The 26,276-nt window shown below is 46.4% G+C and overlaps 1 protein-coding gene across 10 annotated transcripts in view; it reads left to right on the forward strand.

The window, feature by feature from the left end:
* FOXN3 (forkhead box N3) overlaps window positions 1–26,276 on the forward strand; it is a 211,420-nt gene that overhangs the window by 65,838 nt on the left and 119,306 nt on the right. For 6 of the 10 annotated variants that reach the window (XM_065063703.1, XM_065063700.1, XM_065063708.1 and 3 more), the window contains exons 2-3: window positions 9,415–9,647; window positions 12,352–12,908. In XM_065063703.1, coding sequence (XP_064919775.1) covers window positions 12,366–12,908 — 543 coding nt within the window. In that variant the 5' untranslated portion in view covers window positions 9,415–9,647; window positions 12,352–12,365. Of the gene's footprint in view, window positions 1–9,414; window positions 9,648–10,407; window positions 10,427–12,351; window positions 12,909–26,276 lie in introns of those variants that run through there. The other 4 variants (XM_065063701.1, XM_065063706.1, XM_065063710.1 and 1 more) reach the window with 2 other exon arrangements.

The following is a 26,276-nucleotide window of genomic DNA, read 5'->3' on the forward strand; positions in this document are numbered from 1 at the left end:
TATTATTCTCTGGATTCACCTGGCTAGGACTGTCTCACTTTGTGAAGTTTCACTCTCCCACTGACTACCTTGTAGCTCCTGGAGCGGATAAATGTTAGCTGTCTTTGGATTGGGACCTGCGTGTGGTAGTAGATGGATAGAAAAGCCACAGCTTTTCGTTTGAGTTGAAAATATGAGGCTTTTGCTTTGCAAACATCTGAATTTGCTGTTTTCTTGTAAGAAATATCTATACTTTGTTGCACTGATATGAGCAAAGCACAGAGGAGCCCAGCTTTCCTGACAGATGGGCGCACGCTGGCGTCTTGAGAGCCATGAGATTATGTGGTTTGGAGAGCTGACGAGGAGGAGTTGCAAAAGCAGTTTTGCAGTAGAGGTAACAGCTGCGGATGGCGTTGGATCGGGCTGAGTTTGCCCTGGTTCCCAACACGATACAGCTGCCTGCACCTCAGGGACACGGGCTGGCCCCGGCACGGTGGTGAGCGTGGCCCGGCTGGCTGGTGTGGGATGTGTGCCATAGCCATGGCAGGGGGGTCTCACCAGAATTTGCTGAGGCCAATGACTCAGGACTACACAGGTGACCTCTTAAGTCAAAGACACCCATGACACCCTCAACAAGAGCAGTGGCATTGACCAGTCAAGAGATTTGTTGGCAGCCGTAGCCAAGTGTTGTGACTTTGTTGCATGCAGTTAAAAGCTGTACCGGCAGTTTGTTTGCTCATCCTCCCCCAGATTTAGCATTCCTCTGATTTTGCAGCCAGCTCTGGGTTGTTTTTATTTGGACCAAATCACGCCTTGGGGCAAAACTGACATCACTGCTGGGCCTGGTTGGGGAAAGGAGGAGCAGGCAGTGGGGAGCTGCAGGAAGCGCCTCTGTTTCCCACCACTGAACTGGGAGGTGAACTCCGCTCGCCAGACAGGTTAGTGGGGTCCAGCATGTGCGGGGTTTCAGAGCAGCCCTTTGCCAACACCCTTCAGCTACAAGAGGCTCAGGAATCTCGTCAGGTGGAGAGCTTCTGATAAGTTAAGACTTGCATGCTATGTAGGGTAGGCTGCTCTGCTGCCGTCTTGGTGTTTGTTGGGGGGAATTTTTTTTTTTTCCTTTAATCTTCATTTTAAAGAGCAGTACTAGCAGAGCAACAGGGTTTCAGTACGTCTCTGGTAAATTCAGAAATGCGGATGTAAATACATGAAAACTAATCACATGGTTGTCAGTAGGTGGTAAAGTCCCTTTCTTCAGGTAGTGCAGAAGTTCTTACTCTGCTTAGTTACAATGTTTTGAGCTTGGAAGAAATGGAATGATTAGTGAAAATTGCAGTGCTTATTTCATTTGCAAACTTCCTTTGCTCACCCCTTTTTTTCTTGTGTTTAGATATCACTGTGATGTCACCTTATGTTTCCCACACTTCACCTTGATACCTCACACAGTGGCTGGACTTTAGCTATGCAATTCCTGGCTTCCCCTTTATCTAGTTGTTTCCGACCTTTGGACTTGGGTTGTGCAAGCAGGAGTAACGTTTTTCCACTGAAGATCAGGCACATGTCATATAAGACGGTGTCCTTAATGCCACTTTGTAGTTGCTTGTCCAACATGCCACAAGTTACTAAACTTGTAAATATTGTGAGCAATTTATCTTGCAAAGAGAAATCCCGTTTGAAGAGAGCCGGTGCCTGTTCCTGCCACCCCAGAGCAAATGCCATTGCTCACACCGCCAACGCTGAGCTGTAACATGGCTCCTGTTTCATGGTAAATAGGATAACAAAAGTATTCCTAAAAATGAGATGTTTCTAGACATAACACCTTCCAGCACCTACAAAAACCTGTGTTTTTTAAAGTCCTCTGTTGTCATTTTGGCACAAATCATAGTTGTTCATAGAAGTATCTATAAGCACAGGCTCTGGAAATTGACTGCCTCTCGTTAAGCATGCATGTGCTATTGTCTTCTTACTTCTTTAGACCTGGCCTTCATTTTGAGGTCAGACTTTAATTTCTGAAGAATATAATTTAAAGCTATTTATAGCGCTTCGTGATTACCTGCAACTACTAATGAAAAGACTTGGCAACAGAGAAATAAATACGTAGCAGCTGCAGCTGCTTTAGCTTTACTAGAGGTAGTAAAAAAAGAAGGCCTAAACACCCGAGTGAGTTTAACAAGGGGACAGAAGAAAGTGAAGTGTCTGTTTGATTGCAAAAAGTTTTATGGGCAGAAACCGACAACACAGGAGGCTCCCGATCCCTGTATTTAAAGTTTATTTCGTTGTTTGTCTTGAGTGGGGTCAGTGTTGTAGTGAATAATTTATAGGCAGCATGAATGAGCTCATTAGTCACCTTTTCAGAGCTTAAATGAGTTTTGCGGTTGTCATTACATGAGCCTTCTGTTGAACGGCACAGCAGAAGGGCGGCTGGCTGCCTTGTGGCAGGACAGCCCGTCTCCTTCCAGCCTCCACTGGCATTTGTCTTCTGCTGACACCCCTGCTCTGCTGCCCAGTGCTGGTCCGCTAACCTGCAGAGCTTTCACCAGTCATGGTTTGGTTGGTTTTTTGTTTATATGTGACGTTTGGTTCGATATTGTCTTGTTTTCACATTGTATTTCTTTTTTCCATTATGCAAAAAAATATGATTATGTGACAAGTGATGTAAAATAAGTAAAACCCTCTACCGGTGTTCAAACAATTGAAGTGACTTTTCTCCTCAAACGTGCTTCAAAATTTTGTTATAGCCATAGTATTTTTTTGTCCTTGAAATGCTTATGGAAGTGCTAAACTGTGCTGGAACTAGCTGAGCCGTAGAAGGAGGCATAAATATCAATGTTTACAGGACTTCAGATTTAAAGAAAAAAAAATTCTCAAGATTATTCCGTAGTGTTTTGGCTGCTGAGGCCCGTTCCATCCTGGTGGCATCCTTGTGAGAGACCTGTGGAATTAGAAATTTGCCTGCAAAAAATCTGTGAGTTGCACTATTTGATTTTCCAGCCATACCTCCCTGATGACCGCAACTGGTAACTGAAGTTATCTGTTGCCAAAAAGATGGGAGCAGTAACAAGAGACCCGGCATAAATTAATGCCCCAGTGGATAAGTCAGCCCATAATCATAACGAAATTTTGTCACCATGAGGAAACCAAAAGCTGCTCACAGGGAAACCCACCTCGCAGGACATGAATGTGGCAGCCAGGGGGTGGTTCTCTGGCCGTAGCTGGGAACAGAAGTTGCTGCTGGGATGTGGGTAATTTAGTTGTGCTTTTTTTGTGGTGACAGCTTTCCCCCTTCCTTCCCAAATCTCGCTGACCTGCTCTCCGCGGCGGCTGCTCTCAGGTTCAGCCGTGGAGCCCAACTCGCCCCTGGCTCTGGAGGGGAGCACAGGATGGCGCAGAAGCTTTCTGTGGGTGCTACTCACTCCTTTCAGTCCTCCCACTGCAGTTTTTCATTGCTTTCCATTCCTTGCTCCCTGAGGCGTTTGGTAGGCTGGTATGTAGTACTAAAAACACACCAAGGATAGAAGTTTGCTTAATAATTTTATGACACTTTGCGTTTTTTTCCCTGCATCCTCTCAGCATCCCTTTGCACACACAACCGTAGATCTGCCTTGCTTGTGCTCCATCTCTGCATCACCTCACGCAGGCTCTCGTAGCTGTCTCTGTGTTGCTGCAGTCTGGGAATCTGGACCCACATCTCACAGGATTTCCTCCAGGAACAGCGTTCCAAGAAATGTACGGGAAGAGCAGCACTGAGTGCTGCGTAAAGCACCCTGGAATATCCTGTGCTACAAAGAGCTGGAAATCAAGCTGTGCCTCAGTATAATCGTGGTGAGGAAATCCACCTGGTGCAAGCAAGCAGTCAGAGGAGAATAATCACCTAATAGCTTACAGCTCCAGTGATAGCAAATTGCGTTTAGAGTCAGGTCCTGAGATCCTCAGTTGATGAGATGTGAACACAAACTTCACTACCTGTGAGGCCCTGTTGCAACTTAATTTTGCATGCATGGATACACAAATAAAGGACAAAATCCTAAAGCCTTCAATGAAATGAACAGCTTGTATTCAGGAAAGCTGAGGCAGGACTTGAGATGTTGTCCAGGAAGAATTTTGTCTTAGTTTTAGAAATTCAATTTGGCAACAGTGTTTGGGAACTTTATAAAATAACTTGGTTGTCTGTTATAGTTTTACCCCAAACTTCTGACCTTTACTTCTATACAGTGTTGGCTGCTGCTTTTCTTCCACCTTGCTTTTAAGAACAAAAATTCAGTTGATTTCTGGTTCTGCTGATTACTTTGACCTCAGCTGCCAAATAGCGAATACCAATGTTGAGATAACTCCAGGCCAAGTTTTGTGGCATTAGACCTGTATAACAGATAACAGAGTCTGGGTACCAAACCCAGTTCTTTCTTTTTTCAGCCTCTTCGAACACCGCAACAGGACCAGAAATACTGGCTTGTATTGCAATTAATATACCAGCTGTGCTAGGTTAGGTGGGATTTCAGACCAATATAACCATTATAGCAGAAGACTCCACTAACCGTATGTTTATCCCAGCAACGTTTTGCTTCCCACTGGCTGGGCTACTAAAATAAGGTGCACTGGCAGAAGCTTCCATTTAGCAGTGCAAGCTAGGGTTGTGCTTGGGATGCTGGTATGTTGGCGTAATTACTCTGAGAAAGCACGTCTCATATAGGCCTGTTTTAACAAATGTATATAGGACAATCTAGCACGCACGATACTCTCCTGCCACCACACTCATGTACAGAAACACACTTGCTGGTAGCTTGTCAGCTGTATATAATGTTAGTGCTAAGGATACTAATTTTCTTAGAAGCTGCAACTGTTACTACAATAACACCATAAATGTGCATGCATTCTTTTATAAAGGAACTATTTCATAAACTCTGGATTTCATTGTAAGAAATCAATTATATTTTAGCCTGTGAAACAGAAATGCTGTAGATACTTTTGTTTGCTTATACTTCTGACAAAACTTCATATCGGTGCTCATTTTCTCGCCGATTCAGGTCTGTTTCTGTTGGGTTTCACTAGCTGGGCCAAATGGGAACTTGAAGAATGGTTAAATGAAAGGCTGGGAAAATGCTTTGTAAATCTGATTCCATGGTCTCAAGTGAATAAGCAAAAGATAGATCTCCTATCAGTCAGCTGGAGTAAGCTGGGCCTTTACTGCGTGTGTGGCTTGTATCTGTAGTTGGTGCTTGGGGTGGGAGAAGAAAGGGGAGCGCATCCTTGTAGGAGACATGGCGCAGGACAGGGAATGGCTGCCCTGGGGCAGCTGCAAGGCGAGAGCCGCTCGTTTGCACTGGCGGGAGCTGATCAGCCAGTCTGGTGTGGCACCTCTGTACAAGGCAGAGACTTGGCGTGTTCGGGTGGGAATTCAGATATGGCTGTTTTGCTGCCCCAGAAGTGGGCAAAGTACAAACAACAAAACCAGGCTGGTCTGCTGTGGTTAAAAATAAAGAAGTGGTGATACGGCAGGTACTATATGAGGGACTGGAGGATGCTGGGAACAGGAGTTGTGAAAGAGGAAAAGAGCAAACACATGTTGTATTCATGATTGAGTTTTCAATGGCGCCTGAAGGCAGTCAGCACGCTTCTGCTCTGCACAAGATTAAATCCATTGCCTGGGAGAAGACATAAGTTTAGAAATGGCAAGACTGATGACGGATGCCAGTCGTTCTGCATGGGGGAAGAGTGGGCCAGTGTACGGTGTCAGAGCCTGAGACGTGTCCCCCCATGAGAGGCCGGTCACTGATCACAAGGGGCAGCAGCCCTGTCCTCTTCAGTCTGTGGAAGGTACCTTGCACATCAGGACCCTTTCAGAACTGGGATGTTTTTGTGTACAGCTGCCTATCAGATTATAAATCCTAATGAGCAAGTTTAGTCGGCAAACTTGCAGCAGACTTCAGGGAGGAAATTTGACTCTAATGTAGAGAGAATAAACATTCACGAGGATGCCAGTCAATGAGGACATTATAATTGGAGAACAGGTTAGGAATGGCGGCTTAAAGGTGAGGATAAGAAGTGCAGGTCTGCTGAATGGTGGGACTGGTGAGGTCAGAGGGCAGAAAGTAGAAATATTTAGCAAGGTCATGTGGCATGGTCATAATACTAGCGAAGGAAAATGCCCCCAGCAGAGATGGAGATGAAGATGGAGGGGGGAAGATGAGCTTTGCAGGGTTGATAAAAGAGCCCGTGACCCTTGCTGTGCTTGTGTGCTCAATGGCTTGTGGGAGGTTATCAGGGATTCCAATCTAGAGGAGGATAAGAGATAAAGAAGTATAGGGCGATGGCTGGAAATCCTCATTAAATAAGATACTGCAACATCTGCAGTTGGTATTCTGAAATCTGAGGGGAAAGATTAGACTGCTGTATATTAGCCCACAAGGCTAAAGTGCAGCTCTGCACTGTTGGTACTTCTAATCAGCCTTCAGTGTGGCAAATACTTTGGTCTTCGTGTATGAACTGTTTTCATCTGTCAGCGTTGCAAATCTTTTGCTAAGTGTGTTAGTACTATTCCTGTCTTGGAAATGGGGAAATCAACACCCTAATAAATTTGGTGGCTTGCCTAAGATCACCATGAGTTACTTCATGTCCATATGTCAGATGTTCTGATGCTGCTGTAGTCTCTAAGCCAGCAGTTAATGATCTTCCATTGGTTCTGTGTAAGACTATATTCTCCTTTCTTAAACTAGTCGTATTAAGTGTTCCAGCACATGGTCAGAAGAAGCAGGGGGACAGTCTCCCCAAGAGGCAAGGAATGAGTGTTTACCTCACTGCTGGTGTTTTATCGCTCTGCAAGCCAACAGCTCCAGTTGCTGCTGAGCTCAGGGGTGAGTGCAAGGACAGGCTGCCCCACACCGCTGCCCCTGGGGGGTTCCCTGGGCGGGGAGCCCCGGGCCAGCCCTCCAGCCCGGGGCGCAGTCTGTCCCTCTGCTCCCCTCAGCTTCCGCATCGCTGGCTGCTGGCCCCTGCGCTCAGCCATGCTGGATTTTCTGTCTACACAGCAAATGCGTCTCAGTGGTCGTCCACCGTAATCCACGGTGTGCGCTCTGGGAAATTCTTACTCACCATGGAAAAGGTATAAAACTCTGGAACTGATCTTATTCCACCAGTATTGGTGGAGAATTTTGCCACTAGTCATGAACAGAGCTGAGCTGTGTACCTGAACAGGGTGTGTATGTAATGTATTCACGGTGTAATATTCTTTGCACACTACCCTGCATCTCACCAGGCTTCCCCCTGCTCACTTCAGAAATACTTCTCATTAGCTGAATTCTTCTTGGTAGCCTGTTCTAAGACACTTAACTTTAACAAGTGATGATAAATGCAATAAATCTCCTTGCTTGCCGGTAAAGAGACATGTTGATTCACTCAGAAAAACGTCTGAAAGATTTGGAGTAAATTCAGGTGGGTGGAGTTATGACTTGGTAATTTAGTTTGTGTTTGAAACCAAACGGCCATGAGATAAGAACTGTGTAAACTAATGGTCTGCTGACTCTTGGAGTGTTAGGGCTGGTGGAGTCACAGGGCAGGGTTACTAGTGGGTGACAATGATACTCTGCTGCCTGAGAGGTACTCTTCCCATTCTCCAATCCAGCTGCTGGCATGTCTTCTTGAAAATATGCAAGAATGTGAAACAGAAGTTCACTGGGCAGGGGAGGGAAAGCTATCGGCAAAAGAAGGTCTTAGCGAGTTATGACAGGAATTTCTAGTTCAAGAGAATCAACAAAACGTTTTTCAGCCCTGCACTTTGCGAGTGAGGTAGTTGCCACTCTTGTTTGAAGATGTGAATTTCACAAGTGTCAGACATTAAAAGAGGGAACCCGTGCCTTGGGAAATGACTGTGTGCAGACACAGACATGCAGGAGGATATGGTGGTGATCCCGGTTAGGCGGGATAATAATGACTGTGTGGGTCACCACAGAATTCTTGCAAGGTCTTGAGAGAGCTGTCCTAACTTTTTGGAATAAAATGCCTAAAATGCTTTTCTTCTTGGCTCGAAGATGATTTGTGTGTCCAGGGCTGCATTGGAAAGGATCTAACAATATACCTGTATTTCTAACTTGGATTACATTGTTTATACATTTTCTGCAGCAGACCTTTTCTATACTGAAAGGAAAATTAATTTTGAAGTATTATAAATTTGCAAGCCTTGTTACCCAGAGAGAAAAATCCTTGGTTTTTGTAGATTAGCTATGAAACAATTCTGTGTGCTTGTTTTGTGGGTGGACAGCCATACCTTAATTCTGTACTGTGAATGGCTGAAGCTGCTGGAGAGCAAGCGTGTTATATATGGGAGACTATGTTTAACTAGTGCTGTCTGGACCAGGCAACTTCTTTTTTATTTTAAAATCAAGTTAGTTCCCTACAATAATTTACCCAATGGTAAGTTTTTTTTACTCAAGTGAATACTAGTTATTATATCAAGGTGTGGTAGCAGGGGAGAAAATGCACTGTTCTTCCTAATTAAATCAGGCCTTGTTTTAAAGCAAATTTCCTTAGACTAAAGAGCAACTGTGTTCTTCCTCAGCCGTTTTTGCAGGTTTCTGCAACACGGTTCTTCACTGCACACCGTGCAGACGGACCCCCAGCTGGGGCCACAGTCTGACGGCACAGCGAGCCAGCAGCAGGGACCCCTTGCTTTATGCCCTGCTTGCTGCTGCCCGCAGGTGCGCTCGCCGCTGGCTCCTGCACAGATGAGCGGGACAGGCGTGCTCGGAGGCGGCTGGCGGACTGTGGATAGCGGAGGCTCTGCTCCGGGTGGCGTGTGTCCCCCCCTCGGCAGCATTAACCGCGTGCTGGGGGCTGGGCAGGACGGAGCCTGGTGTTTCGGTGCAGAAAGATGTCTCCCCTGCTCCTCCCGAGGGGGCGGGAGAAGCGGGACCCCGGTGTGTTGATCTTTGGACTCGGAGTACTTGGTGGTGCCTTCAGCGGCGACCGGGCAGTTCGTGGCAGTTTGCGCGGGGTCGGTCTGGCCGGGCCCCCTGTCACCAGCGGCCGTCACGCCGCGGGCAGGGGCCGAGACTCGTACAAGTGGGAGCGCCGGTGAGCACCGGCAGCGCCGCCAGCTCTTTCCACACCGGAGCTTCTCGCCGGCGCTTCCCGCCCCCCTGCCCACCCCAGGCAGACGCCGCCGGGCCGGCGCGACCCCACCGCCCGCCTCGGAGCGCCCCCGCGCCGCCGTGCGGGGGCTGTGGGGCCGGGGCGGGCGCCCCCGCGGGAGGACGCGTCCCGGCAGCCGGTGGCGGCGGCCCGGGGTCCCCGCGGGCGGCCGTGAGCAGCGCCGCCCGCGCCGCCGCCCTCCCCCACCGCCGGCGGCCCTCCCTTCCGCGGCTTCTCCCGTCTCGGCTGGCCCAGCCCACGTTTTCCCTCTCTCCCCTCCCTCCCTGGTCATGTGTCGCCTTTTTTTGTTTGCAGTGGAAACAATTTCTCGCTCTTCGGCTCGCACCGAGGCGGACCGCTGCCCGTCGGGAGCGCGGGGCGGGCGGCGGCCGGGCCCCATGCTGGCGGCGGTGCCCGCTGCGCCGGGACCCCCGCGGCACCCTCGGGACTCGGCCTGAGGCGGGGGGCGCGCGATGCCCGGCTCCGTCAGATGAAAGTTTGCGCCACAGCCATGAGGGGACCGCGGTGAAACCACCGCCCCCCGCCAGGTAAGTTCTGGTTGTTGGTGGCGGGGATTGCGCAAGGCGCTGGCGGGCCCGTCTCGGGGGCGGCGCGGTCCTGCCCGGCCAGGCTCGGCCCGGCCCAGCGGCCACCCGGCGCCACAACTTGGCCAGGAGTTGGTGCGCAGCCGCGGCGTGCGCGCCGCCGTGTCCCCGCCGAGCCCAGCCGGCCGCGCCGCGGGGCCGCGCCGCGGGTCCGCTTCCAGCCCGAGGTGGTCCCGCCGGGGGCTTCCGGGAGGCGCTCGGGCAAGGACTTTTGAGTGCGCGCACACACACACACGTATATGCGAGCGGGAGGGTTGGAGAGGCGCCGCTCGGTGCGCAGGGCCGCGCGGAGGGGGCGGGCGCGGGGAGAAGTTGCGTTCCCGGCGCGGCGGGGCCGGTGACATCTGGCCGGCATTGGCGGTATGCGCGCCGCCGGCCGCCCGCGCCCGCCCCGCCGGAGTAGTCCCGGTCTCCTAGCAACGCCATTGATTGGCTGCGGCGCCGGCCAATGGGTGCCCGCCCCCCCGTGCGACAAGTACGGTGGGAGCGCTGCGCGGGGGGGCCTCCCTGGTGCCCCCCGCCCGGGTCGCTCCCCCGCCGGGCCGCGGGTGAGGCGGGCGGCAGCGCCCGGTGCGGGCGGGCGGGCGGGCGGCTGTACAGATACCTGGAGGAGCACCCGCAGTTGGCAGCGAATTAAAAATGTTCGCCCAACTGCGGGCTCTCATGTGACCGGCGCTCCTTTGTCTGGCGGCGGGGCGCCGCCGCAGCCGCCACGGGCCTCGGTAACACCCGCGGCCCCTCCGCACACACACCCCGGGCGCAGCCCCGGCCGGGCCCGTCCGCCTACGGGGCAGCCCCGGCCACCCCGCCTCCCTCCCTGCCTTCCTCCTGGCCGCGGCGGCTCCGCTGGGAGCCGTTCTCCGGGCGGCCCCGCCGGCCTCCCGCAGGCGCCGGTGCCGGCCCGAGGGGGCTCCGCGGCCGCGCAGTCACCCCCTGGCAGCCGTGAGGGCCGCTGCGCGGAGCGAGGAAAAAGAAAGTAAAAACGGAAAAAAGGAAGAGGGACGGTATGATGTGGCCCTTTGGGAGGATACTGGCAAATAAGCAAATTAAACAGAAAGAGAGCAGCGTGTTGTCATAGCAACAGTGCAATTAAATTACTTTACTGTCAGCCATCATATAATTTTCCTGTTTAGAAGCCCATGGGACGTAACTTCCATTCGGAGTCAAAGTTGAGTGTGTGGCAGAGGTAGGCGATGCCGGTGCCCCCGGGTGCCGGCGATACTCGTGTTTACCTTCTGGCTGTGCTGGGCGCTGCTTTGAAAGCTGGGAGGTGGGACCAATGTAAGTTTGGCCTCCCAGTGTTTATATCTGCCTCGGTATTTTTTCCTCTTCCAGATACTTGTGTAAAACCACACATTCACCGAGCTTGTTAGGTGGTGCTGTGTGTTAGCAGGCTTCTGTGCACAGAAGTTCCATACATTTCGTCTTTTAGCAGTGGCTGCTTTGGTGTAAAGTGTTCATAGAAAGACCCCAGGAACTTTCCTTTTTCATTTATTGCCCTTTTATAACAGCTAAAATACACATTTTTTCTTTTCCACAATGGCTATCTCGCTCTTTTTTCCCTGTAGGTACATGGCTCGTTCTGTGGTTACCTGTAGTTTTTTTGCTCTTCGTTTACTATATCAAGTGTGTGACTACATGACTTCAGGGAATTACTGGGGACATGTTTTAGATATAGGGAATCGTTTTGTTCTTGTTCAGTGTTTGTGAAGGAAGTTTTGTCATTTAAAAATCCGTTATTAACTCTTTCCATTTTTCATTTCATTGCTATTCATATCTCCAGACCTAAATCCTGCCAGTTTTACTGTGTGGAGGAACTGAGTGTTACTGCTCACAGGTACCCCCAGGCCCAGCTGGTGCAGCACCCTCAGCAGCTCGTCCCACTTCTCCCAGCCCACTGTTGAGCATCACAGCAGCCTTTCTGACTCTGTTTTGTGCCATGTTTGAAATACAGTTCAGCTTATGTTAAAATCTTCTCTGTTTACATACATTTTTAAAGTGCTCCATTCCTCTGGCGCTTGTTTCCTGCTTCTTGGCCCTGGTCCCAAAACTACTGTGCATTGCTTTCCTTCCTTCTCTCACCCTTGCTGATTTTGAAGTTCTTCTGTCATTTTTGAGGCTTTTTGCAACTCTAGTCAGATTGGGTGCTTGTCTGCCTCAGCCTTTAGCCAGTGTGGCTTTGATCACAGTGCTGTTGAATTGTTCTCGAAAGTGAAACAGCTGAGCTTAATCTGAAGCAACTGGCCGTAAGCTTCTCTATTTTTTTTTATTTTTTAATTTTTTTTTAGTTTACTTGCTTATTAAAGTAATACAATCAGAGTATTCTATTATTTGATACACATATTCATTATGAAAGGGACATGTCTTTAGGATTTCCTGTGTGAGCCTTCATGTGCATGCGGAACTGAGATGTGTCAGGATTATCATCTTACTCCATTGACTGAAATTTTTTGCCATGTCCTGACTTTAGGTTATTTTACTCAACAGTTGTGGATGACTGTTTATGGGAGTCAGTAATATTTAATACAGATGACAAAAGTCTGACTGACTAGTTAGGGAAAAGCTGTCAAAATTTTATGCTGTATATTTCTGTGGGGTAACTTTTGTCTCTGTTTCTTTCTCCCCTTCCTTTGGATTTACTCTCCAGGAATTGCTGTCTAAATGGGTCCAGTCATGCCTCCCAGTAAGAAGCCAGAGGGCTCAGGAATTAGCGTTCCCAGTGGACTGAGCCAACGTTACCAAGATAGTGATTTATCAAAGGCACTTCACGATGACGAGGACCTAGATTTCTCTTTGCCTGCCATCAGATTAGATAAAGGGGCCATGGAAGATGAAGAACTAACTAATTTGAACTGGTTACACGAGAGCAAGAACTTGCTGAAAAGCTTTGGGGACTCGGTGTTACGGAGTGTTAGCCCCGTTCAGGACATTGGTGATGACACGCCACCGTCTCCTGCCCACTCTGACATGCCCTATGATGCCAAGCAGAACCCCAACTGCAAACCTCCTTATTCCTTTAGCTGCCTCATATTTATGGCCATTGAGGACTCGCCAACCAAAAGACTGCCTGTAAAGGATATATACAACTGGATCTTGGAACACTTTCCGTATTTTGCAAACGCACCCACTGGATGGAAAAATTCTGTGAGACATAACCTGTCCTTGAATAAGTGTTTTAAGAAAGTGGACAAAGACAGAAGTCAGGTAAGTTTGGAACTACGGAAACCTATCTGACTCTGAAAATATTCACCTGCTAATCCTAGAACATGTCTGTAACAGTGAAATGCAGAATATGCAATGCTGTCCCTGGTAATGTAGTTCATTAAATTCAGAGAGCAAACATTTCTTTAGCATGGCTCATTCTGATTTTATTAAATTCATTGTCTAGACATCTGTAAGAAAGTACTCGGGGGGTGTGTGTTTTTTCTTTTCCCCCCAGCTGGTGTCTTCATGCATAGTGGTTAAATATTGTTTTTAGTTATCATGCTGTGGTAATGGTTTCCAGCTATACTAGATGAATGTAATCATGTTATAAATAGGCTGCGTGCTGTTCTTGGCTTATACAAATGTATAGTGAAAGGGTATGCCTTATGTAGGAGTCCATTGCTTTTTCCCTTGTCTGTGTTGTAAGCTGAAAAATCTTCTATTTCTTTTAAACAAACAGAAGTAGTTCTGAATTTTGGTGATGAAGTTTTGTTCCATTTCCAGCAGGTTTTAAAGAAACTGTTCAATGAGAGAGAGAGGTCAGGCATCAAAGGTGAAAGTTGCCATTCACTGAAATTTCAGTTATTCTCTCCCTGGGCTGGTGTAACTTCTGCAGCTGGTATGGTGGCAGGAGCCTGGGGAGCACATTTTTGCTGCCGGATCTCTGCTGTTGTCTGCCGTTTCATTGCTGGATCCTGAGCGGTGTGTGCGGGCAGAGCCCGTGTGTGAGGGGACGGGGCAGCTCTCAGCGCAGCCTCTGCGCCTCGGGCTGCCTGGCAGCCGGTGTCGGTTTCCGAAGGGGACCGTCTTCAGAAAGCGGTGATCTGCACGGATCTTTGGCAAAGTACGGGTATGCTGATAAAAATATCAGCTTGCAGATCAATTTCACAGTCCTTCCCACAGGTTAATGAAATAAATAGTGGGTAAAATGACATCACTGACCCTCTGTCTCTAAAATTGGCTGAAGATTAGAAAGTGGACACTTTCTCCTGGCAGAAACAATAGATGCACTCAGCTTTTGTATTTCAGTGAAGTAAATGCAACGATTGTCTTGGAACTGGTTACCCTGAAACTAGACTTCTGTTGGTGGTGCTGTTCTCCCTATTTTGGGTGTGATTTAACTTTAAATGCTGTGGAATAGGAGCTCAAGTAACTCTAGAGGAAGGGTCGTACGTTACCCTAAACTAGCAACTTTTCATTTTAGATTACTGTCATTATTTTCATTTTAGATTACTGAACTAATGAAGTTAAGTAAACTTAAATAATTCTCTGGAGCTTTCCTTTTTTAAAGGATTGACTCGTTTATCTTCCCCTCCAACCGCCCCACCTTTAAATGCTGTTCCATAGAATCTACTGTCCACAAATTGATGGTCACATACTGGACGTTGGTATTTTTGTAAATTAGTTGCTGTGAATGATTGTGAGATTAAAAACCTGTTCCTGAACTCCAACATTTTGTGTAAAAGAGAGTCTTAAATTCTTCTTTTGAAGTGAGACTATAATAACGAGTGCCACACTAGACTTTTATGATCCTGTCCCAGATCATAAGAAGCCTTCACACAATACATTTAAAAACAAAACCAACCAAACAAAACCAAACAAAATGCTGTAACTGGCAAGGCATGTGTTTAACATTACCGTTTGTATTTTGTTCTATCCTTCTTCCTCTGTTTACAAGTTGACTATTTAGAGTACAGCTTCCTTCCTATCAGGAACTTGTCTCGTGTCTGTCTGTCAAATATCTAGCAGTCTGCTGAGCTCATGTGAACAATACCACGACGTGCTGCTTCTCCACAGGGAAGTGGCGGAGCACAACGCATGACTAGTCACCTCTGTCTCGAATTTGTGATTGGAGCCATGGTTACATAGCTAGACAACAAGGTGTGGTGGGAGGCCTTGCCTATATGAATAACGAGGTGGGGTTTTATTCATTCCTGGAAAATCCCAGGTTATAAGAAATAATTTCTCCCATCTTCTGGAGATGCTAATAACTGCAGGTAGCCAGTGTTACAGTGAATGAGATGAGAATTTTGAATGTAAAATGCACCAAGGCAGGTCATTTAAATGTCCTGCTGGGTTTTTCTCGTGTCTTGGCCAAGGGACATGGCAGACAGTCCCAAGCGCAAAATTGGCGCTCGGTCCGAGTTGCTGAATCAGGTGCTTGATAGCTAATTGTGGACTTGGAAAGTGGTAAACGTCAACTGCTGGCTTTGAAAATACCTTCGTGTGTGTGCAGACGCACACTTGGGGTTGATTTGAGTACCTTGCAGCCAGCATCTCTGCTGTTCAGAAGAGAGGTGTCTGTCCATCAAAAGGGTTCTCCAGTTTAGGGCTGGGGCTTGGGGCATGGGAAGGGGCTGCTCCCCACCGTAAGGAGTCGTTTCATGCCGCTTCTTCCCCTTTGCAGCCACATTGTGCAGTTTGCAGTCTTGGAGTCTGCCTGTCTTACTGTTTTTATGTGGAGAGAAAAAAGAAAACATTTAGCAAATGGTATTTTATAAAATACTGACAAGATAGGCTCTGAAACATGTACAGTGTGAGGGGAAGGAGTTAATCAGTGCTGGGAATTGAAAGCATTTGCCGGTTGATGTGCATTGACAGACTGTGAAAAGCTAGAAGCTTTCCCTCTCATAGTTGTGCTTTCCAGTGTTTGTTTGTGTAGCCTTTCAGTAATCATTTTTCTAAAAAAGTTCTGCTGAACACTTAGTTCTTTTCTGAATTGCCTTTGCATAGTAGTTTTCTCGATTTTGGGCTCCAGTAATTCATATTTATGGAGCTAAATATGTGTTTAGTAGTGTGCAGCCTTTTCTGCCTGTGTATGAATGCTTGCATTTCCTGATGTGAGATCCTTGTAGCAGCAAGAAAAAAAAAGACTTAGAGGCTGCATCACTTGAGTTTTTTATTTGCCCTGTCCTGGTGCTTCCAGCTCTGGTGTGGAACGCTGGGAAAATACATTTTTCTCCTTGGGTTTGTTTATGCGCTGCTGCTGTTCCATTTCAGCTGCAATGCCATCAGGCTTACCTGGCAAGCCGGCAGAGTGACTGTTAATGTAACTTTGCGATGAGGCTGATCTCTTGGATGGAGACAGAGAGCCAGGCTGAAGAAGGGAAAATGCTGAGCACTTGATTGTAGAAACCTCTTTGCATTGAGCTCAGCAGTTTAATAATAGTTGGCCAGAGTATGAAGTATCACATGATGGGGAGTAGATGAGGAGTTCCCTGTCTTTGTTTATACTGCCAGACCTGTGAATTCAGTCATTCAGATAAATCCTATTGTGAACATACAGATCTAAATGTCCTCTAGTGTGTGTCCCATTTAGTACAGCCCGTTAGCCCATGACTGCCCTGACTTCCCTACCATCTGGTCCTTGGCTATAGAGAGGAATTTTTCTTGTATATGTGTCTCCATAGCAACGAGTTTGCAGTTGATATGGAAAGTAAGCAGTTGCCCTAGCAACGGAGTTACTGATGTGGCAGCTTCTCTGCTTGCAGGGAAAGGGCTAAGCTAGTTCAGACGCATTATGTAGGTTTGCTGTAATTTTAGCTGCGCCCACTAGTGCTGCTCTATCTAAGGGTCTCTTGAAAAATTTTGTTACAAGCCCTGTTTTTTTCCCCCTTGAAGATTTGTTTTATTCATGTAGGGATTCCTGCTTTGCACAAAGGCTGCTAAGATGGTATTTTCAAGCCGTGCAATACATCTGTGCCTTTTATGAATGGAAACTTTCTTGATCAAATGAGCGGATGAGAGGAAAAGATGTTTGACCTCCTTGGCTTCTCTGCAATTTTTTTGTCTCAGTGAACAGCCCACAGCTATAGAAGCCAGGGCTCTTGTCCCATGCTCCTTTCCGCTATTCTGCTGTCTTTCCCTGGTCTCTGTTTCTTCAGGCATCCATCCTGTCAAGAGGGTTCCTCTTTGTGTCTGCTCTGCATTGTGTAAGATAAGGGGATGCACACGTGCTCCTGGCTGTGTGCACGCTGAAGAAATTCACGTCTCTTAAAGGTTTGTTTGGCACTCGTGCTGAGGGGCGTCTTAATAAACATGCAATGAGGGTAAAGGATATGTTTATGGTGCTGGGAGAAGAAAATTCTCCCCGCTTGATGCGAAAGTTATTCTTAGAAGTACATGGTCCATAACTGGGTCATGGAGATCCAGCCAGGCTCCTCCTCCGTCTGGAGCAGGCTCTGAGATCTGAGGACTCCCCAGTGGTCCTTGTGCTCTGCGAGAGCCGGCGTCCAACTTGTCCTCATCTAATGCGCTGTCTTTGCCAGTGTGGTGCGATGGCACCTGCCGAGGCGGCAGGAGACTTTCCAGCCGTCCCTCCTGCCAATGCCTTTCCTCTGATGTGATGATGTCTGGGCTTTTGACAAGTAAAAAACCCCACAGAAAGATAAGCGCTAGCTGGAGTGAGAGGAAAAAGAGCCTGCTTGTTCTTCATTAGACTCTCCTAATCCAATCTGCATATACACAAAGGCAAGGGACAAGGGAGCCTGTCCTCCTTCTTTTAGCGTTATTATTCAAGAAGATCTGTTGTGAAAGCCCGGTGGCACTCTGGGGATAGAAATCATCTCCTCCATTTTTAGTGTTGTTATCACCTAGACTGACCCAAATAACACAAGCGTCAGAATTTCACTGCATTTATAATATCTGGTGTAGCTAAAGTATAAAAAACCAAACAACCCCTCAGATTCATGTTAAGGACTTCAGATTATGTTGACTCCATTAATAAAATAATGTCCTAAATAGGCTGATCCAACTGCTAATTTCTCAAACTGTTAAAAGGAGACGTTGTCTTTTTAAGCTGGAATTCATCTAGTTTAACATGAAATCCATTTTCTCATACCGCAGTCTGTCATAGTAAAAAGCTCTCTAGCATCTGAAATTTTCTCTTCAAATGGATATTTAGGGAAAATAGGGTCATCTCATTCCAGAGCAATAATAGAAGTCTCTAGAACCATACTGTTTTATGTGGGTTCCAGATACCAGACAGTTTATGGAGAGCTTTTCTTGAACCCTTTCAGTTTTATTTTTGAAGTGCAAACCCAAGAAATTATACAGAATATTTAAATAATAGATCTCCTAAAGCTATGGGTGGAAATAACGTGGTTCCAGCTGGTTGACTTTACATCAGAGCTTACTCTTTGTGGTGGAGTCTGCCTGCATTAACTGGTTGAGAGCTGTATAAAGCATAATCAGTTCTTTTTCACATAATGAAGAAGAGCTGGCAATATCCAGAGAGTCCTCTGAACCTTATATCTAAGGTATTTATGTTATGTTGCTCTTGGTTAAGATAGCCTGTGGGCAGGTGCCCTGGGGGTGTAACTGGTGTGTTAGTTGCACATTGACAGTCTATTGACCTACCAGAGGTGATGGGCTACTTAGTTTCAATAAACTGGAGTAACTGGCCCTGTCTGTGCTCCAAACCCAGGGCAAAGGTGACGGAAAGTGTCTTAAGCAGTGCTGAAGGAGCCCAGGCAGGAAAGCGGGAGTGAGCTGCTCCTTCCCTGTTGGGCTCGGGCTGTGGTGGGGTTGATGGGTCTGTTTTTCAGCTGTGCGATACCTCCCTTGTTCCTGGCTGTTTGCTCCAACACCTTCCTGGCACATGAACTTCTGTGTTTCTGTGTTTCAAACCACAGATCTGGTAAGAGATCCGATCCGGCTGGATTTTTGTCTTTCTCTCTTTTTTTAATTCTTGAGTCTCTTTTCAGCTGAATTCCGCAATTCAGGTCACAGTGCAGTCCGAGAGACTGCAGAGATGATGGGGAGGCTGGGGAATACCTCTGGTTGGGATGCTGAGGAGGCAAGCCACTCCTGACAGAAGAAAGGCCTGATGGAGGCTGGCAGCTGCAGGGAGAGTTGGTGCAGGACTGCTTGATGGGGTAATGGATGTGATCCCTACCACAAGCTGAAGGCTAGAGTGAAATTAGAAAATAAATTTAAATACAATGGAAGGCTTTCTTCTTCTGGAGACGTTTCTTTTGGTTTTCCCCTGGGAGCAGGACTGTGCTATTTGTTGTTCAAGTGGCCTGTGTTAGCAGCTCTTCATGGTGTTTTACAGCTGATTTAAAGTGATCAAAATCTGAGTAGCCACCATCAGGCATGGCCCCAGCCCAACCTGGCCCCCTGTTCCCTTTGCTGGGGGATTGAACAGATCCAGGGCTGTATTGTAGTCCCTCTTCAGCTCTTACTGGCACATGTGTCACCATGCAATGAGCGGGCTGAAAACTATTTGTGTTTATTTTTGTTTGGGTTATTTTTCAATGGGCAGATGTAGTTGGATTTGCTTTCTGCTCACTGCTTAGCTCATGGTCACTGTGGTCAGACGATCACCAGTGCCATTGCAGGCCGCGGGCTCAGCTCTGTTTAGTCTGGGATGAAACCATGCCCACAGTGTTCAGCCAGCTCAGAGCCCGCCGGCGGCAGCAGAAGATGGGCAAGGGTGGGGGCTGCACTTACCTGCTAGAGTGCAGTCTGTGGGGCTGCTTGTTTATTCATCAGGTACGTGCTTGGTGCCAGATTGGGCTCATATGACATGGGTGAAATGGTCCTAAGAAAACTGCACAGGTATGTGTGCACATGCTTGTTTTTCCTCATTTTCTCAAGGTTCGTTTTTTTCTGTTGCTCGAAGAGGTGGTTCTGAGAGGAGCTGTGCTGTGGGTTCTCTGAAAAGCTGTTACGGCAGAGGGAAGGATGTCCATAAAATCAATTGTCAGGCTTTCATGTGCTGCTGTCTTTACGTCCTCATCACCACCTAGGTTTGTTCCTAATTGTTAGAGAGCTAATGAACTGCCCTTGTCACTGCCAGCAGAGGAATCACAGATCCTGTGGCTGTGCTCTGGTTCGAGCACAGGAGGCCTTGATAATGGTGGGGCTGGAGTATGTACATACACAGGAGACCTTTACACATCCGGTAACAAACGCTGGCCCACGGGGAGCCCCATGAAACGCCTGTGACAACAGACAAGATGTGCCCCTAAGCACCGGGGCCATGACGATGGTTGTGGCTGAACATCAGAGATGAACTGGGCCTGCTGGACATGCTTCTGTCTCACCCTTCAGTTCTTCAACAAAACATCAAAGAATCCATTTTAATTATGAAGGATGTGTCCCTTAGACTTCCCCCTTCCTTTCCTAAAAGGGGAGTGGAGTGGTTTACATTGGCTGAAAGAGCACAGCAAATTGTGCTGCATGGCTTCTTTTCTTTGGTGAAGATGTTGTGAAAAAGCATTTAAAAGACTTGATCTTAATTGGGCAGTTGAAAATAACTGAGGAGTTGAAAATACTCTTCAGGCAGCCTGAAGTAGCCTTTGAGTTGCTGGAGGAGCTTCTTTTCTTTGCTCTGGTTTCAGGCAGTTGCTGCGTCCCCCTCGCTGGCCGGGGTAGCTGAAGCCCTGGCTCATTCTTGCGGCATCTCCACGTTTCTGGTAAAATCCTTGGGACAGCCGGCCTGGTGGGGTCTGAGAAGCAGTCTCCACGCTGCTGCTGCCTGCTCCTTCTGCTTCGTTTCCAGCTAATGGCTGTATCTTCATCATAAGTCTAGTTAAAACAAATGACTGGTCTGGGGTAATGCACAAGCTGGAATCCCTATGAAAAAGGGACCCAGTGTGACTCAATTTTTAATATAGTTTCTTGGTGTTTTGTGTTGGTCAGTAGTTGCTTAGCATATAGAAGTAATTGGCTTGTGTCCTTTCAAGACTGGGCAGACCATTGCTAGATGAGGTCCTGGTGCAAGCACCATATGTAGCTGTCACAAAGCAATATATCATGATGCAGTTTATCTTGTGAACACATTTGCTTAAAGAAAAGCCCCATGTGCAGCCTCTGGTTACACTTTGCTCACTAAGCGTCTAGGGACAGACTGTACTGCATGCTTATAGGTGTTTTTTAAGCTGATAAAGATTTCTGTCTCTAAGTATTTGTTTGGATTCATAATTGACATTTTGATCCAGTATAAGTAAAGTATGCTGTCTTATAGGGAAAGGAAAATAGTGACAAAAGTTTGCTTTTATTAGGCATGTATAAATCTTGCTGATTTTCTCATACTTCTGGTTTAAGTCAGTTTGGTTTTAAGTAGTTTAAGAACAATGAGATTTTTCTTTCTGCAGTAGTAGCAACTGGCTTGTTGTCATTCTGTATTTAAGTTTTGGTCTTAAGGAAATAACGGTTTAATTTTGCTTCTTAACATCTGCCATTCAATGTAATGCCCAGTTGGTTTAAGTCCCTTTCCCAGTGATTCCACACCTGCTCTGGTGTCTCAGAGCTGGCCAGAAGCAGCACACCTGCTCGGCTCCAGAGCCAGGAAATTATTACTGGTGGGCTGGGGAAGAGAGGAGGTGCCAAAGTGGATTGTTAGGCAGTGCCTAATTGAGAAGCGGCAGAGAAATGCAGGCAGTTGTTTCAGGTGTGCTTATGAGTCTCTGTCGTTGACACTTGTGCTCTGACATCCTTAAAGGTAAAATTGATCTGTATGTTTGCTTGAATGCTTCTATCGGTCTTGTATCTTAGTTTCTCTTACTTCATTGCTCCGTGTGTGTTTTCTCTGGTTTGGAAGAATTCAGGCACAGAAGTAACACCTTTATCTTTGATTGTGGAGATGAGGTGGCTCTTCTGAAGGAGCAGAAATGTTGTTGCTGTTGGATGGTGGCCCTGCGAGTGGCTGCTGGGACACTTGCTGTTCCGCAGAGTCTGGCTGGCTTGGAACTAACTGGCCTCATAGGTGAGGGCGAGGAGCACCTTCCTCAGCTGTGTTGCATTTAGCGAGAGCTTCTAGAGATGGTTTCCCTTTGAGAAAAATTAGTGTCCAGGGCTGAAGTTCACAGTGATTCTTGCCTTTCATTGCACAAGGGAGTACAGAATGCCTTGGCTCTGCCGTGCCATCGTGTCCGTGATTCCTCTTAGCCTGCATCCAGATCTTACTGGCCAAGTGGCTGGAGCTGCTGAGATGCCCAGTAGTTGAGACACGGCACCCACACCGTGCTCACAATTGCTGCCGTGTCTGGTTGTTTAGTGGAGATTACTGCAGTGCTAATAAAACTGTGGTTATCTTTTCTGGAGAATAGGCACATTTTTAACAGTCTGGCTGCTGACAAGATTTATCTGCTTGCTGGCAACTCAGCTGGCTTTTACAAAGTCCTTAATTTCTTGTAGCTGTAAGTGGTGTCAGACTCATCAATGAGAGAGGTCATGTAAGATAAGCAACAGTAGGGAGAAGGAAGGGGAGTGACCTTACTTTCGCATAAGTCTTTTTTCTTCCTGAATTTTTGGTAGGTCACTATTGGCTCTTCCTAGGCTGGAACATTAGTTGTTTTCTTCTGTTCTCCCACCAGTTTGGACTCCTGAATGCAGAGGAGCTGCTCTTAATTTACTCTTGAGTAAACAACAGCAGAACTGGGACTGAGGTCTGTGCAAAGTAGCAGTTGTGGCCATAAATGATGCCTCTGGATCTTATTGAGTTATCCATAATAGTAATTTTGGAGACAGTACGTTTTAACTTGTTAGTTATGTTCTCCAGATTCCATTCTGGGTGTTATGGAAACTTTGTCCTGGGAACTGATGCAGGAATTTGTGAGAGGACTTATTCCAAGGATCTTACATGTGAGTGGGTTTTTCCTTGCCACAGTAGAAAAGAAGCCAAATTGCTGCCCTCAGCCAGTGACTTAAGATACCAAAACACTATCTACGGCATGCTGAATTGCTGTATTTTGTTGCAGCAGTGAACGGTAGCAATTTACCACTAGCTGAGTACTATCAGGATTTTGAAACGACAGTGCAACTTGCTGAAAGACAGCTGTTGGTAAGCAGCGGAATGAACAGGCTTATGTATGGGAAAGCCTCAATGGCATGGAAAAGTGTCTATGGCAGTATGTGGAGCAGAAACTTATTGATGGGATTTTGCACGAGAGAATCTAGTTGAATGCTGGATTCACACTCATTCAAGTTATGAGCAGAAAATTTGGCTCTGCTCCAGAGTTATATTTGTGAGATCCCATGGCTGCCTACTGTGGGAAGATGGTTCATTGAGATGAGGCAACTGCTGTAAATGTTTTTCTGAGTATACAGTTGAAAAAAAATGCCCACAGTGCAACTTCCAGGGGCTGCAGGGGTTAATACAAGACTAAGGTTAGGTACTTGGATACCTTATCTCAAGCTTTCATTTATGTATTTTTATCTCTTTTCCTCACCCTTTAGAGTGGAGAGTGGGAACACACCTCTCCTTAAGTTATGTGTGTTCTGGTAAAAAGAGGGAAATTGTGAAATGCCCTAGTTTTAGATTTGTGGAGGGGGGGTAAGTGTCGTTGTTAAGTGATATAGAACATAATAAACATAGCAGTTTTGCAGTTAGATGTGTTTTCTTTGAATTGTTGAGGAGAACTAAACTGTTCTTGCATGGCTTATCTTTAGGAATAAAGTCCTTGCCATGCAGGAGAAGCTGTATTTGCGATATTCTCCTCAGTGCCACTGCCTTGCCGGGGCAGTTTGTGCACAGCCCTCTCCAGCACTAGAATAACAAGCACTGCACTTCCAGAGATCCTCGCTGCTCCTGGGAGCACTTCAAAGCCTTTTGGAGGGGAATGTTTGACGGCTTTAAGAACTGCATGCTGCCGGCTCAGATGGAGCTACAATTACACTTAGACTTTGAGAGAAAATGGTACAGAGCTCCTGGGTCAAAAGGTATTTAGTTCTGCAGGAATCCCCTTCAGACATTACATTTATTTATAAATTTAACTGGAAATAATGATATGATTCTTACGTAATTCCCCCCTTCCTGAAGTACTTCAGGACTAAGGAGCTGTAGCTGAGTAGTGTAAGTAATGTGTTGGCTTGCCGCGGAGCTAAGGTGGGGAGAAATGCATGGTGTGCGTGGGAAATGCAAGTTTTCAACCTTGTCTTGAGAGAGACGGGAAGGTGAGTCGGGATGTGTCCCAGGTGGTTGGGAATCAGACCAGTGCTGGCGCTTTTAGGGTTGCATGGTTTGTTTTTGAAGCGGTCAGATGAACTTGTCCAAAATGTGTGTGTGTGGTGTTGTTCTGCCCCCTCCCCCTGATTTGGCAACTAAAACATAGTGCATTTATTATTACATAATTAGTGTGTTGTACTAATTTATTTGTGCTTTCTCTCTCTTATCTCCTTTCACTACAGATGTTTTCCCCCTCAGTGCTCACCATTAAATACACAAACCTTGCTTGTGTAACAGAGGGTAGATTTGTTTTTTACAATTTTATATCAAGTTCTAATACTTTCTAGACTTTTGGCTGCACAGCAGAGAAAGAGGAAAGAAGCTGTCATAGAGACAAATTGCACAGAAGACTCTGTACAGTGCTAGCTCCCAGCTATTGAGACAAATGGGATTTTATTGTTCAGGCTGTACCTCCTTTTCTGCTTAAATTCATTCATTTTTTTCTATCTGTATATGTGTGTCTATAAAAATATATTTTATATATAAAAAATATTACATAGTCATTGTTTTTTAGATCATCCAAACACTTATAAAGTAAAATGGGAGCAAGAAGTAGTATGGATTTGGGTTGTCACACAGAGGTTTCTATCTACTCGTATCTCTGCATTAGGAAAACAAGGTGCTGTCGTGGTGATACATCTCTGCAAAATTTCCTTGGGACAGATGTGTTCTGTTGCCACAACTGGTTTCTAATTAGTCTAAACAGATCACTCTAAATTAAGAGTCTAAATAACCTGAACCATCTCTCTTGCTTTTTCCAAAACAAATCAGCACTTAAAATTTAGTGAAACACCTCTACTTCGACCAACTTTTTGTTCTTTCAGGTTTTGCTAAAACACCGGTGAAATTTCACTGCCTTTTGGGCAACACTGCTTTTGTTCAGAGAAATAAAGTTCCTTGTTCTTGGCTTAGCAAGTCTGCTTTGATGTCGTATGGGCTGTTGGCTTTTAGAGCTGAGTAATTTTGAGTTTGGAAAAGCAGAGATGTAATTACGAACCTTTCCATTAAGAGACAAGCTTTTCTGACACTCTTGTTTGAGAAAAAATATAAGATTTTTGTTTAGAAAGCTTTGATTTTAATTTGTAGTACTGAAATTGTAGGAAAGATCGTGCTTTCTCATCCTGTTTTTCTGCTGACTATGAAAAAATAGGAAAATGTCCTCCCCCTCCCAGCTACATTACTTACATTAGTTTAGTTTCAAAGTAAACATGCTTATGATCTAACCGCTTTTGCTAATTACCATCTGCTCCTTCACCAGCACTTGAGTCCCTCTCACCCTCCAGTGTCTAGTATGCCAAAAATGTGTTTGTCTGGGCTTGAGCTGACAGGACAAGAGTCCGTGTCTTAATTATGGCAGAATTATCCACTTGTGTGCCACATCAAATTTGATTTATTTCCCTTGCAATTTATAAAACAGGGCTTACAAACTTCATGTTGGATTTGCACTATGCATCTTTGATTTAGACATGCATTAAAAAGGGAAAGAATCTGCTTCATCAGTAAATTATTGGTTTTTTTCCTGTTTTGACTATCTGTTGATTCTTGTTGTTTCACATCAGGTGATCCCGAGGGTCTCTTCCAGCTGAAATGCTTCTATGATTCAGTGGTTCCAGAGGTGGTTTAAATGGCTATTCAGTCCATGCCATGTGTAGTCTCTGCCTTCTTGCACTGTATACGGAGACATGCTTTTGTTTGGAAAGGGAGGGAGTTCTCTGACTGCCCAAATAAATTCTCTGTGTTGCTTGGCTTTTAACTTAGCCCAAGTAATGTTAGCAGCTAGTGTGTGTGTACTAATACAGACAGAAATGATGGGGGGGGGGTGCTATTTATATAGAGATTTGGGCCTTAAAAGTTATTAAATTATCTTAAAAGTCATGTTGTCATTTAAAGTAGTGGCTGAGGAGGTGTGTGCCTTATTTTAGAGCCTTTAAGATCTTTTGCAAGCTCTTTTATAGAAGTGAAGATGGCTGGAAAGATTTTGGTTTGGTGTGCCCCCGTCACCATGATTTTGCACCATCTCATGACTTTCTAAGAGAAACACCTAGAGTCCCAACATGCTAAAAATGCTACAAATTGGCAATTTTAAAGCCAGATTCTGGAGGTTACGATAAAGCTGTAATCCGTCAAGTTTCTTTCCAACTCTTTTGTTGGTGGTGTGTTTAGTATCGCCTTGGAGGCTCTGTTGCAAGGAAAAAACAGCAATTACACAAACCCTGTAGTTTCTATGTTCTGTAGATGTCAGCATTTGTGGTCCCTGGTGCAGTTATGAGGAGAAAGACCCTTTGGAGGATGCCAGCCCTTTTCTATAGGTTGATGCTTCAGAGCTAGCACATCTGGCCTGCTTTTGTGGGGCAAGCAAGCGATGGTGGATTTTAAAACCACCAGCATGTTCAAGGGCTGGTTACTGTTTTTCA

Source organism: Columba livia, chromosome 5 (assembly GCF_036013475.1).
Source record: "Columba livia isolate bColLiv1 breed racing homer chromosome 5, bColLiv1.pat.W.v2, whole genome shotgun sequence".
NCBI classification, from domain to species: Eukaryota; Metazoa; Chordata; class Aves; order Columbiformes; family Columbidae; genus Columba; species Columba livia.